This window comes from Nicotiana tomentosiformis, chromosome 7 (assembly GCF_000390325.3).
Source record: "Nicotiana tomentosiformis chromosome 7, ASM39032v3, whole genome shotgun sequence".
NCBI lineage: Eukaryota > Viridiplantae > Streptophyta > Magnoliopsida > Solanales > Solanaceae > Nicotiana > Nicotiana tomentosiformis.
Genome location: NC_090818.1, coordinates 66,554,725 through 66,566,953, shown reverse-complemented (window position 1 = coordinate 66,566,953; position 12,229 = coordinate 66,554,725). Strand labels below are relative to the sequence as shown.

The window sequence follows — 12,229 nt, the reverse complement described above, 5'->3', positions numbered from 1 at the left end:
AAATCCTTGGAGATGTGCAGACACAATTAGTCCATGCTATTGCCTCAGTTTTCTAAGGACATTGACTATAGCTTGTTAGCATATTACAGTCAACACTACTCAAGCATCTACACCATTTAAGCCTTGTGTATGTAAGCCCAGTAGAGTGAGAGAGGCAATAGGTCCCCTATAGTTTGGTGTTGTGCAATGATAGTTATAACTATAACCAACAAAATATATTTGTGCAGAAGCAGTGCAGGTTGAGCATCCTTTGGTATCTATATGAAGTCGACACTACTCAAGCATCTACACCCTTCAAGCCTGGTGTATGTAAGCGCAGTAGAGTGGGAGAGGCAACAGATCCCCTATAGTTTGGTGTTGTGCAATGATAGCTATAACTATAACCAAACAAATATGTCTATGCAGGTTGAGCATCCTTTGGTATTTGTATGAAACTAGTCTATACTATTGCCTCTGTTTTCTGAGCCTGTTATTAACACTTGCAAAATGTAGCAAACAGGGTTAGAAAATATGTTTATGCTCCCAGACTGTTGTGTTTTCTGGTGGCAATAAAGAGGTTTTGGATTGCAGGGGTATAACATCCATAACCAATCAAGCATCTATACCCTTCAATTGGCATGTACTTGAACTGCAGATTCATCAATTGTTAAACACCTTGGCACATGACTATGCCAACATTTATTGAGAGCGGTACTAGTGCTGCAGCCAAGCATTTACAAGTGGTCATATAAGAATGTGTAAATCCCTGGAGATGTGCAGAAACAATTAGTCCATGCTATTGCCTCAGTTTTCTGAGGACATTGACTATAGCTTGTTGGCATATTTCAGTCAACACTACTCAAACATCTACTCCCTTCTAGCCTAGAGTATGTAAGCCCAGTAGAGTGAGAGAGGTAATAGATCCCTATAGTTTGGTGTTGTGCAATGATAGTTGTAACTATAATTAAACAAATATGCACACCATACAAATGAGAGCAAATGCATGCTTAGGAAGGCTAGTTGGTGGAGTTTTACTAGCCTACTTTTCTTTAAAAGCTTGCATGAACTGTTGAGTTAACATAATTTTTAAGAAACAAGGCAAGGCTTTATATGTTGATCTCATTAATCAGGTTCTCTTCTCTTCACAATCCTAATCTGAAGGTTAGGAATTTGTGATTTCTCCATGTTGATAAGTTTTTTTGTTGCAATTGGCAATTCATTAAAGGAATGAAATGTGTGTGTACCTACAAAAGAGAAAGCTAGATTAGCCAAAAAGTCAGCAACACTGTTCCCTTCCCTTAGAACATACTCAAAGACAACATTGTAGTTGTTCTTTATATGCTTGATCTTTCTTACTTCAGCACCTATACACCAAGGAGTTGCCCATTCGCCATCAATTATTTTCCTCATCACCAATGAATCAGTCTCCATAATCAGTGGATGTAGCTGCCTTTCCACACAGTATGCCAAACCCTCCACAATTGCCTTTGCTTCTGCCACTATGTTAGTTGTCTCTCCTATCTCCTTTGCTTTCGCAAACACCAAATCGCCAGCATGATCTCGTACAAAAAACCCATACGAGCTTGGTCTAGGATTGTCTCTTGATGCACCATCAGTATTGCATTTGAACCACCCTTCATAAGGAAGCTGCCATGTAACTGTCTTATTCCCCACATATGGCTTGTAACTTTCAAAGAAGCTGATCATATCTGACCATAAAAGAGGAATTCTAGACAGCCATGGGAACCTCACCCTTGCTAGATAATGTAATGTCTTATTCACTTCATGAATTACCCTATTGCAAGAATTTGCACCTCCATACTTCATTGTATTTCTCCTCTTCCAAAGTTCCCATGTAATTACAGCTGAAGCTGCCTGAAATAATGGCATTAGTTTAGGACAACACTTTGCATTCCACCATGTTCTTATTACTTTATGCACCTGTACCAGATTGACCACCAAACCTGCTGCTTGAAGGAAGTTTTTCCATACTCTAGTTGCAGTTTCACTAGTTAAGAACAAGTGTTGAAAAGACTCTTCTTGTGGTTGTGAACAACACCAACACTTAGACACCACCATATACCTATTTCTTCTCCACAAATCATCAATAGGAATCTTCCCCTTCCACAGTCTCCATAAGAATAATGAGATTTTAAAAGGTAGACCTTTAGTCTATATCTTAATGTAGTCAGGATTAGAATGTGCTCTATGCCTCAAAATATTCCAAGCACTACTAACAGAAAAGTTTCCTGAGGGTGCAGGCATCTATCTAGGAACATCCTAGGAATCTTCAGTAGTGTCAAATAGGACTTCTTGCCTGATATGTTGAGCAATGTCCGTAGGGAAAGATTGAGCTAGTAGCTGCTCATCCCAGGTATCATCCACTCTCAATTCAGCTACTTCCTGTATATCTTCATTGACTATATAGTTATTTGGAACAATATGGTATAGAGCTCCCAAACCAGTCCAATTCTCATGCCAAACATTAGTAGAACCCCTATTCCTTTCCCATAGTATTTCATGCTCCACCTCTTCCCAAGCTTCTAATATTTTCCTCTATACATGAGATCCTTGTCTAAATTAGACAGTTGTCGGTAGCTCCTTTTGACAGTACTTGTTCCACATAAAGTTAGACCATAAGGACTTGGATGTCCTAAACTTCCACCATAATTTGGAAAATAAAGCTTTTTATACATCATGCAGTGATCTAAAACCTACTCCCCCTTCTTCCTTTGGTAGGCATAGATTTTGCCATTTTGTCCAATGTCTAACTTCTACCTTCTTCCTTGTTACTCCAGAAGAATCTCGCAAAGGTTTTATGAAGGTGTTCAAGTACGTTTTTAGGTGGATCAATGATAGATAGGATGTGTGTAGGCATGCTCTTTAGGACACTAGAGATTAATGTAGCTTTTCACCCATAGGATAGTAGCTTCCCTTTCCAAGAGTGCAGCTTTGCCTTTACATTTTTTATCAGGTCATTATAATAATCCTTCCTTCTTCTTGTGTAGAATATTGGACAACCAAGATAAGTGAATGGAAATTCACCCCTTGAAAATCCAGTGATAGTACCTATAAAGCTGGACACTGTTGAAGACACATTAGAATGCATATAAAAGGAACTCTTTGTCTTATTGATCATTTGGCCTGAAGTGTGCTCGTACTTGGACAATACTTCTACAATTTTCCCTAAAGATTATGGATCAGCTGAAGCAAAGATTATAGTGTCGTCTATTTAGGCCAAATAATTCAATGTAACAGTCCATTTAGGCATCCCAAAGCCCTTGAATCTCGTGTTTTCAAATAGTTTATTTAAAGACCTAGACAGTACCTCTGTAGAGAGTATGAATAGGGCTGGAGAGAGAGGATCCCCTTGCTTGACCCCTCTTGTTGAGTGAAAGAATCCTGAGGCTTGACCATTAATCAGAACAGAATACCAGTTGTTGGAAATTAGATTCCATATCATGTTGATGAAACATTCTGCAAATCCCATTTTCCTCAAAACATGCATTAAATACTTCCAAGAGACCCTATCATATGCCTTTGCCATGTCAAGTTTGATAACTACATTGGCAGGTTTTCCCCTTAATCTTATGTTAGTAATAATCTCCTGTGTTAACAGAATGTTTTCAAATATACTTCTCCCCTTGACAAATCCTGACTGATTGGAAGAGATCAAAGAAGGCAGTATTTTTTCCAGCCTATCATGAACAACTCTGGAGATAACTTTGTTTACAAAATTGCTTAAGCTAATAGGCCTTAGGTCGGTAAATGTTTGAACCTGTTGTTTGTTTGGTAGCAAGACAAGGTTTGTGTGGGTTGTAGACTTAGGTAAAGAACTTCCTCCATAAAATAGTTTCAGCATCTCATGTATGTCTTCCCCTATTATATCCCAACATTCTTGAAAGAAAATGCCTGTTAAACCATCTGGCCAACTTTCATTTTCACCACTTAATGCAAATATCACTGCCTTTACCTCCTCCTTTGTAAGAATTCTACAAAGTTCTATTTTTTATCACAAGACACCATTGAGGGCACATTATTGAGGAGCTCAGAACTTGTATGATCAGCTTCATGTGTGAACTGTTTCTAGAAAAATTCTACTGCGGCATCAGCCATTTGTTCTTGCGACTCAATCCAATTACCATCATGGTTCTGGATCCTCTTTAGTTGGAGTTTCTGCCTTTTACCATTGACATGGTTGTGAAAGAATCTAGTGTTTTTGTCTCCTTCTGCAAACCAGGGCATACCTTCTTTTTGTTTCCAATATTGTTCCTCTATACTCAGATATCTCTTTAACTCGGATTGGGCCTTCTAAAGTACAATTCTATTCTTAACTGTTGGTTCTTCTTCAAAAAACATTTTCTTTATTCTGACAACATCTTCCCTTAAAGATCGTTGCTTGAAGATGTCCCCGTAAGTGAGCCTACTCCATTTTGACAGAGCTATCTTAACTCTTTTTAATTTCTGTTTGAACATTAAGAAGGGGTCACATGTGAAGTCAGCCTGCCAATTCTGTCGAACCACCTCCATAAAAGAGGCATGTTTTGTCCAGAAATTCAGAAACTTGAATGGTTTAGCAAATGTGGTAGTCTTGTCACCACAAGTCATAAACAGTGGTGCATGATCCGAGCCTGTTCTAATTAGATGCTCAACCTCTGTAGTTGGGAATAGAGATTGGAATGGGGAATTGACAAAGATTCTGTCCAGTCTTCTAAATATGCATTCTGCATTTGGCCTCCCATTCCACCATGTGAAGGGACTTCCTTTGTAACCAGTGTCAAAGAGTTCACATGAATTTACACAAAAGGCAAAGTCTTCATATTCTGGAGGATAGACTGAAAGCCCTCCAATTTTCTCTTTTTCATTCAAAAGCACATTAAAATCCCCTCCAACTAGCCATGGTAGTTCCATGTCACTTGCAAGATAGTATAAACTGTCCCATAATTCTAATATGTCCAGTGATGAGCACTTTGCATATACAAAAGTCATCATGATATATTTACCAATATCTTGATGATAGACTCTGATAGTAAGTTGTTGTTCCGTGTCAATTAACAAGTCCCACTGCACAACTGAATCCAGAAAAAGCCATATCTTGCCATTGACATTTGAGGTGGCAACATCTATGCCTAGTCTCCTCCTGTAGTTTTGAATAAACCTTTGATTTTGAAAAAGTTCCATAAGTGCTATAACGAAAAAAAACATGTCCTTTTTGCATGTTGATAACTCTCTAAAAGGCCTGTTGTGTCTTAACAGACCTTATATTCCATATGAGTGTTTTAATCATCATCTAGTCGTGGAGGCTGCCCTTTTGGGCAGTATTCTTGTAGGTGGTAGCTTGGTTTTGCTTCTTTCCTTCCTTCCCCTGTTTAGTAGACAACCTAGGTGACAAATCTCCTTCTCTTGTAACATCCTTGAAGTTCCCAGCAATGGATTCATTATCACCTTCATCTTCTAGTTGCTCTTTATTGACCAAGGCAGTATGAAGTTCCATTGGTTGTTGGTTGTGTGTAATAATGTCATGCATTATAGTATTTGGATATTTTAATTGTACAATTACTTGAATCTGCATTGGAGATCCTATACCTGATGCACAAGCCATAGACAATGTATTAATTGTAGTTGACCCCTTTGGGACAATAACTGTACCATTCTGTTCATATACAACGATTGCATCCTTTACAACCACATCTTGGGGTTCTGGAGCATCATCACTGACCTTGTCAGTTAGTGTGATTACCACTATTGGCCCTTGAACAGTGGCTAGTAATTTCCCAGTTGTGCTGCTGCTCAAAGCATTATTGGGTAACGCATTGTGAAGCTGTTCTAGAATTGGCTTTTCCTTATGCTCATCAACTCTAAGTATTGTTTGTTTCCCTGACCCATAACTCTTCAGTTGTGCTTCATCATTCCCTAGTTGTACAGATCATGTTGTATTGACATTAGACATAGGAGATTCCATATATGTCTGTGAGGGAATATCCTGGCAGGAGTGGTTGAGTGTAACATTAAGGACTTCCTTGTGCATACCAAAACTCCTTTGAACCCAATCAATAGTATTTTCCTTTGTAACATCTGGTGTTACCCCAGCAATAGTAGCAGTATTGTTTGTACCAATTCCTAGATCTTTTGGATTGTCAATGGAATTGTCAGCAGTCTTGATATGTTGGATCTCTTGACTTCTGTTTGTTTCCATTATTTGATGCTTGTGCTGCTTGTCGGTTATGTTGTCCTTGCCATTGTTATCTGATTCATTCTATCTGTTAGTAACAATTTCAGCAATACCATTTCTTTCAAGGTTTATTTCACTTGTATCAACATGTTGAATACTGTCAATCTTGTTTTGATCAGTAGATTGAGTAAGCTGTTGCAATGACTGTTGAGAACCAACTACCATGGGAGTTGTTTGGTCATTAGGTATATCATGCATAGTGTCATTACCTCCATCAGTTGCAACATCAATATCAGTAGCCCTGGCACTTGGTTCTGCTATATTCTCCAGAGCACTTGCTGTATTAGTTTGTGGTTTGGTCAGTGAACCATGGTTCTGAGCTTTTGTGGTTATTTGTTTTACATTCATTTGTTCATAAGGTTGTTTGTGTTTCTCTTGCTTGTTTTTTTGGTTGATACCCTTGAAGTTCTTCTTCTTCTGAGATTGCCATTGATCCTTGGAGTGGTTTGCCTTTATTAGTTATTGTGTTGTAGGTTTGATTTTTCCCTATTGTTCTTCATTTTGGTCTTGTACCACTACTTTTTGGTTGTGGTTTTGTTCCTTGTGCTGCCCCTATATGATCTGCTCCTTTTAATGTTGTATTCTATTTGTTCTTTCAGTATTGTTTGATATTTGTTTGGTCTGAGTTTGTGGATTTCAGCAGCTGCTTTTTTCTTGTCTTCTTCTTCTCTTTCTCAAACAGGGCATGGGTATTCTTTATGTCCTAAGTGCTTGCCATGTGAGCAGTATGTTGGGAGATCCTCATATACCATTTCCAGTCATTGTCCATCCCCGTTAACATCCTGATCTTCATCAAAGCCTAGCCGAACATGATGATGCCTGAATTGAGTCAAGTCAACCTGCATCTTGACTTTTGCTACACTTCCTTTTGTTTTCTGCATAGAGGCTAGGTCGAGATGCAATACCTTACCAATAGGAGACAATAGTACAGATAGAACCTCTATGTAATAGAAATGCCATGGTAGTTCTGGAATAACTATCCAAACAGGGACAATTGGATTATCCTCGTTCGAATTGAAGTTGGGTGTCCAAGCTTGTAATTCCATTCTTTGACCTTGGATGTACATGAAGGTTTTTGTCCAGATAGTTGTGTGATCGTACTCATTGTCTAGATCAATGTAGACTGTGCGAGCATTGAAATGGGCTATTTTAACTCCTCCTCTTAAATCTGTTTGTTCTATGAAGCTTCTCCTGATCACTTCCATTCGAGGCATTGTGTTAAGGAATTTCCCTATAATTGTATTTTGGCATTTGTATGCAAGTGTGATCATGTAGTCCTTCCTAGTGAAGATGACAGCCGGTTGGCCCTGTTTGGTAGTTGTTTTGGGGGGTGTGAACTCTATTGAGGCTATTTCTGCTGCCTGCCTTGCTCTTAATTTTGTAGCAAGTGAATGAGTTATGGTAGGAGGTGATGGGGCAGGATAGTTAGTTGGTTTAGGTGGCTGGGCAGTGGCTTCTGTTTGGTTTAGTGTGGTTGCTGATTTTGTTGAGTAAAACTGGGTACTTTGGTGGACATTTGCAGATGGTTGTTTGTGTGCTTTGGTATATGAAAACTGGTTAAGATGTTTGGATGTCTGTTTGCAGCAGATGTACTGATTGTTTGGCTATGGTATTTGGTATGTTGTGTAGTTTCTTTTGGTGTTAACATCTGAGTGTTAGTGTGACGGTGCTTAGTCTTAGTTGTATTTTTATTCTAGAAAGTAGGTGCTTCGTCAAAGTTGGTGGAGATCTTAGAAAACTTTGCTAGCATTGGTATTTGATTGAGTTGGGGGTTAGTTTGAATATTGACATTCCTAGGTAAATCAGTAGTTGTTGTATAAGACACATGTGCAGCAGAAACATTACCTAAAGATGCCAAGTTTGTTGTTGTTATGATTGGCTGCACTTGAGTAGTAGGAGTTGTTGCGAGTTCCTTTTCCTTATCAATAGAGATTATCTCGACAGGTGAAACACAGGGAATTCCATGGGCAGTCAGTGAAACACTCAAATTTTCCGCCAGTGGTCGAGCATCAATGATATCAACTGGAGTTTGAAACTGGACTTGCGGGCGACCTTCAGCAACATATGGATAATTTGTTTTGTCCAATTGAGTTTCAACTGGGGTTAGGCCAGTAGAAATACCAGGAACTCCATAGGCATCATGTGGTGCTGTAGGTGATTGCCTTTTATCACCCTCATTTGTTATATTTTCTTGTAACTTATCTTGACGACTAATCTCAACATGACTTTGTGAAGCAAAATCATTCATATATTCATCAAAATTGACATCAAAACTGACCCTGGCATTTCTGTGTGTATTGTGTTCTCCCATGTCGGATCAAATTATTCATCATAGTTGTTGTTTGAGGGGTTGGGATCATTATCCAGATCAATTGGAGTATAGTGGCATTGGTTTTGAACAATTTGGATATCTATAACCCTATGCGCAACCAACAGCTGATTGTTGTCATTGTTCACCTATGTAGAGTCGTTGAACTATGTGTATCGATTGTAATTGAGGTGTTGAGTAATCTCCATGGCTTTGAATCAGCTGATTTTGTTCAGAAACAGTGCAGTGAATTGTAGCTGTCTCCAATTGATTTTTTGGAAAGTTTACAGTTCCGCCAGTGTTGACAGTTGCAGCAGATGGGGAAGAATCAATAAGGGCGCCTACATGGGGTTTGTGCGCAGGGTTGTTACGCAATTGTTGGATCTGGTCTGGTGGTTTTTCACAACCAGACGATGGAGCAACGACCATTTTGTGTGTGTTGTTACTTTTCCTGTTAGTCGTCTCTCTAGAGAGCCGAAGCCTTACTCCAACCATTTTAAAGTTTCAAAATCAAGTTTTCTTTGAAACATCACATTTAAACTTTTTAAAAATCAAAACAAACCATACACACAAGTCATAAATCATCAAATAAAGCTAAATAAGTCTCAAATTACAAAATTGGAAGCTAGAACTCAAAATGACCTATCGGTTCGTTACAAGCTCATATGCTTATGGCAATTATTCTGATTGAAATCGCTACTCATTACCAAACCCGGTACCGATAAAAATACCTTATCTAAAATAAATCCTCATTCCAAGCCTTCACAACACTGTTAATGATGAGAGAAACCTGTAGAAACTCATAATCACCTAGCATATCAACAAATCATGCATCTCTATCTTATGTGGTAAACACTGTTGCCCATCCTAGGCTTCCTGAAAGCATCCCCTTCCAAATATACCCTAATCCAAATCTGGTCGCGCTAATTCCATGTCCATAAACTTTGCCTTATGTAGTACAAGCTTCTCGACCAACAAGTCACACCAAATTCTATATGGAACCTCAAATATAACCAATATGTGAAACTCAATATAAGCAATAACTCAAATATAATCAATATGTGTAAAATATAAATATCATCCATTGACTTCCCGCACCCGTGGTGTTCTATATCAACAAATATATGAGTTTCTATACAACTTATTCCACATGCCCACTATGCAACCCTTAAGCAAACTCAACAAAACTCAACTCGTCTATGCAAACCACCTCTCATAACTACCACAACGACATGATGAGTTATCATTCCATCCAATTTGATGGCAAGAGTATCCCATATAACTATAACCCTTTTTGGATAACATACCCATAAAACATATGGCATTGTATAGGCAAATCTGACCTGCAGTAGTATACACACCCCCAACAATCCTATCAGTAGACACCCAAGCTGATTCCATATTCTTCTAAAGTAATAACAAGCCTTCCATAAGCTAATAAGGATCCACCCCAACCTCCACTTATGGACACACATGAAACCTCTTAGACACCAGCCTAAATTGAAAATATATATCAGCCACCCATTATCAACCCAATTACTAACTACACCACTCTTGATTAGATATAACCTCGTGGAATACAATGCATGGAATATATAAATCCTTGATCCTCTAAAGTCCTTACATAACTTGTTCATCACCCCCAACATATAGAAATAACACCAACAAACTCTTGAACAATATTCCTTCAACCAAGATCTCCAAGTAGGATATATCACCTCATTTAGGGAGATCAAAATTGTAGCGACCCGATAGGTCATTTTGAGTTCTAGCCTTTCGTTTCGTGACATGAGATATTAAATAGCTTCATTAGATGTTTTATGACTTGTGTGCATGGTTCATTTCAATTTCAAGAAAGATTAGATGTGTTTTGGAAGAAAAAATCTAATTCTAGAGTCTTTATGTTGTTGGAGTTGACCAAATTTAACATTCTTGGTCACGACCTATGGTCAATGTTTTGATGATTCTGGTGGTTTGTATAATGATTTTGGACTTGTACCTATGTTGTTTGGATCCCAAGTGATCCAAGGCCATATCGCTACTTGTAGTTGAATGTTGATAAAGTTGAACTTAAGAACTTTGAATTTTTCGTTTAATGGTTGATTCTTGATTTTGATATTGTTTATAATATTTTGTTCCGTCGAGCAAGTTTGTATAGACTAGTTAGGATGATTGGACAAGGTCCCGAGGAGCTCGGGTGAGTTTATGGTTGGTTTCCGACCATTTTTGCATTTATTACAGCAGCTTATCTATTGTTGTGCAGCAGACCTTCATGAATACGGAGCTAATCTCGTGTTCGCATACTGTATTTTGGGACAGAGGATGTTTGTACATTGCGAATGCAGTGGTGAGTCCGTGAACGCGAAGGCTTGGGGAGGCTGGCCTTTGCACACTTGATGTAGCCTTCGCGAATGTGATGGTCAGTTGACTGTTGGTTTTCGCGAATGCGGGCGACCTTCCGCGAAAGGGAATAAGGATTTCACCTAGTGATTTATGATAGGGCAAAATTCGGGATTAGCTCATTTTACTCTATTTTTAAGAACTAGACCACGGATTAAGGCAATATTTGAGAGGATTTTCATCCCAACTTTAAAGGTTAGTACTTTTAACTTAGTTTTGATTAATTTTCATAATTTCCCTTAGATGTTCACTCCTAAATCTAGGATTTCAAAGAGTAGAAAATGGGATTTTGGGTGGTTCCTAAAGCTCATTTTGACTTATTAAGTGTTATTTGACTAGTGCACGACCCAAAATCCCACCAATGGTCATGATGGCACCTAACATGCTTGATAGGCAAGCCAACACTTAACAAGAATAATAGAATCCAATTATTAAGTCATTAATTGAGTTATGATATAAATAACAAGCGAAATAAGTCTCAAAATAGCATCATGAGTTTATATATCAAAGACATGGTCTAAACACGACCACAACTATCTCACAAACCCTCCCAAGACCTAGTGTCACATCGTCAGCATCTATCAACAGTAAGTAATCCCAATTAAATAATAGCATCTATACGGAAAAGAAAATACATAGACAGAGATAGATAAATACAGAAGGGGGACTCCATGTACTACGGATCGGATCAACTACAACAACTCACCACGAAGTTTCCAAACAAGCCCCTAAACAGCTGAATGGGTACCACTAGTACCTGCTCAGAATCTGCACAAAAATATGTAAAAGTATAGTATGAGTATAAAACTACGTTACTCAGTAAGTATCAAGTCTAGCCTCGAAGAAGTAGTGACAAGGGATCAACATTGCTACTTAATATCAGTCCAATAAGCAAGTGAAAACATAATTATAATATGTGATAAGGCTTGATATCATTAATCAAGTCCAAAAGTAGAAGCATAGTAAATCTGGAATTTAGTCATGCTTTTCAGATAAATAGGTAGAACACAATATTTGTTATCTCAATTCTTTTCAATATGAGTCAATCAATGCTCATATAGAGGCTACTGCATGGGTCTAGAATGTAAATGCATGCTCACGATCTACTCTCAATAACTTATAGCACAAATCCATATGCCTGACACTATCCAAGTGTCCAAACTAAGCACCAATCATGGTGCATATGCTCACATGTCCCAAAGTAACATGGGTAATTACTGACTCCGGAGGGACGGATCTATATCTAAGTATTGTTTGCACTGTGCAACCCAATCCAATTATAATACTATTGTGGTTTGCAACCCGATCCA

General features: G+C 38.3%; 1 protein-coding gene across 1 annotated transcript; it reads right to left on the bottom strand.

The window, feature by feature from the left end:
- Positions 1-2,259: 2,259 nt before the first annotated feature.
- LOC104103292 (uncharacterized) lies at positions 2,260-5,160 on the bottom strand. Its single transcript, XM_009611189.1, has 3 exons — positions 4,300-5,160; positions 3,308-3,958; positions 2,260-2,535 (listed from the first exon to the last, which is right to left on the bottom strand). Exons 1-3 carry the CDS (start codon positions 5,158-5,160, stop codon positions 2,260-2,262), a joined length of 1,788 nt encoding a protein of 595 aa, XP_009609484.1.
- Between the last annotated feature and the right edge of the window lie 7,069 nt (positions 5,161-12,229).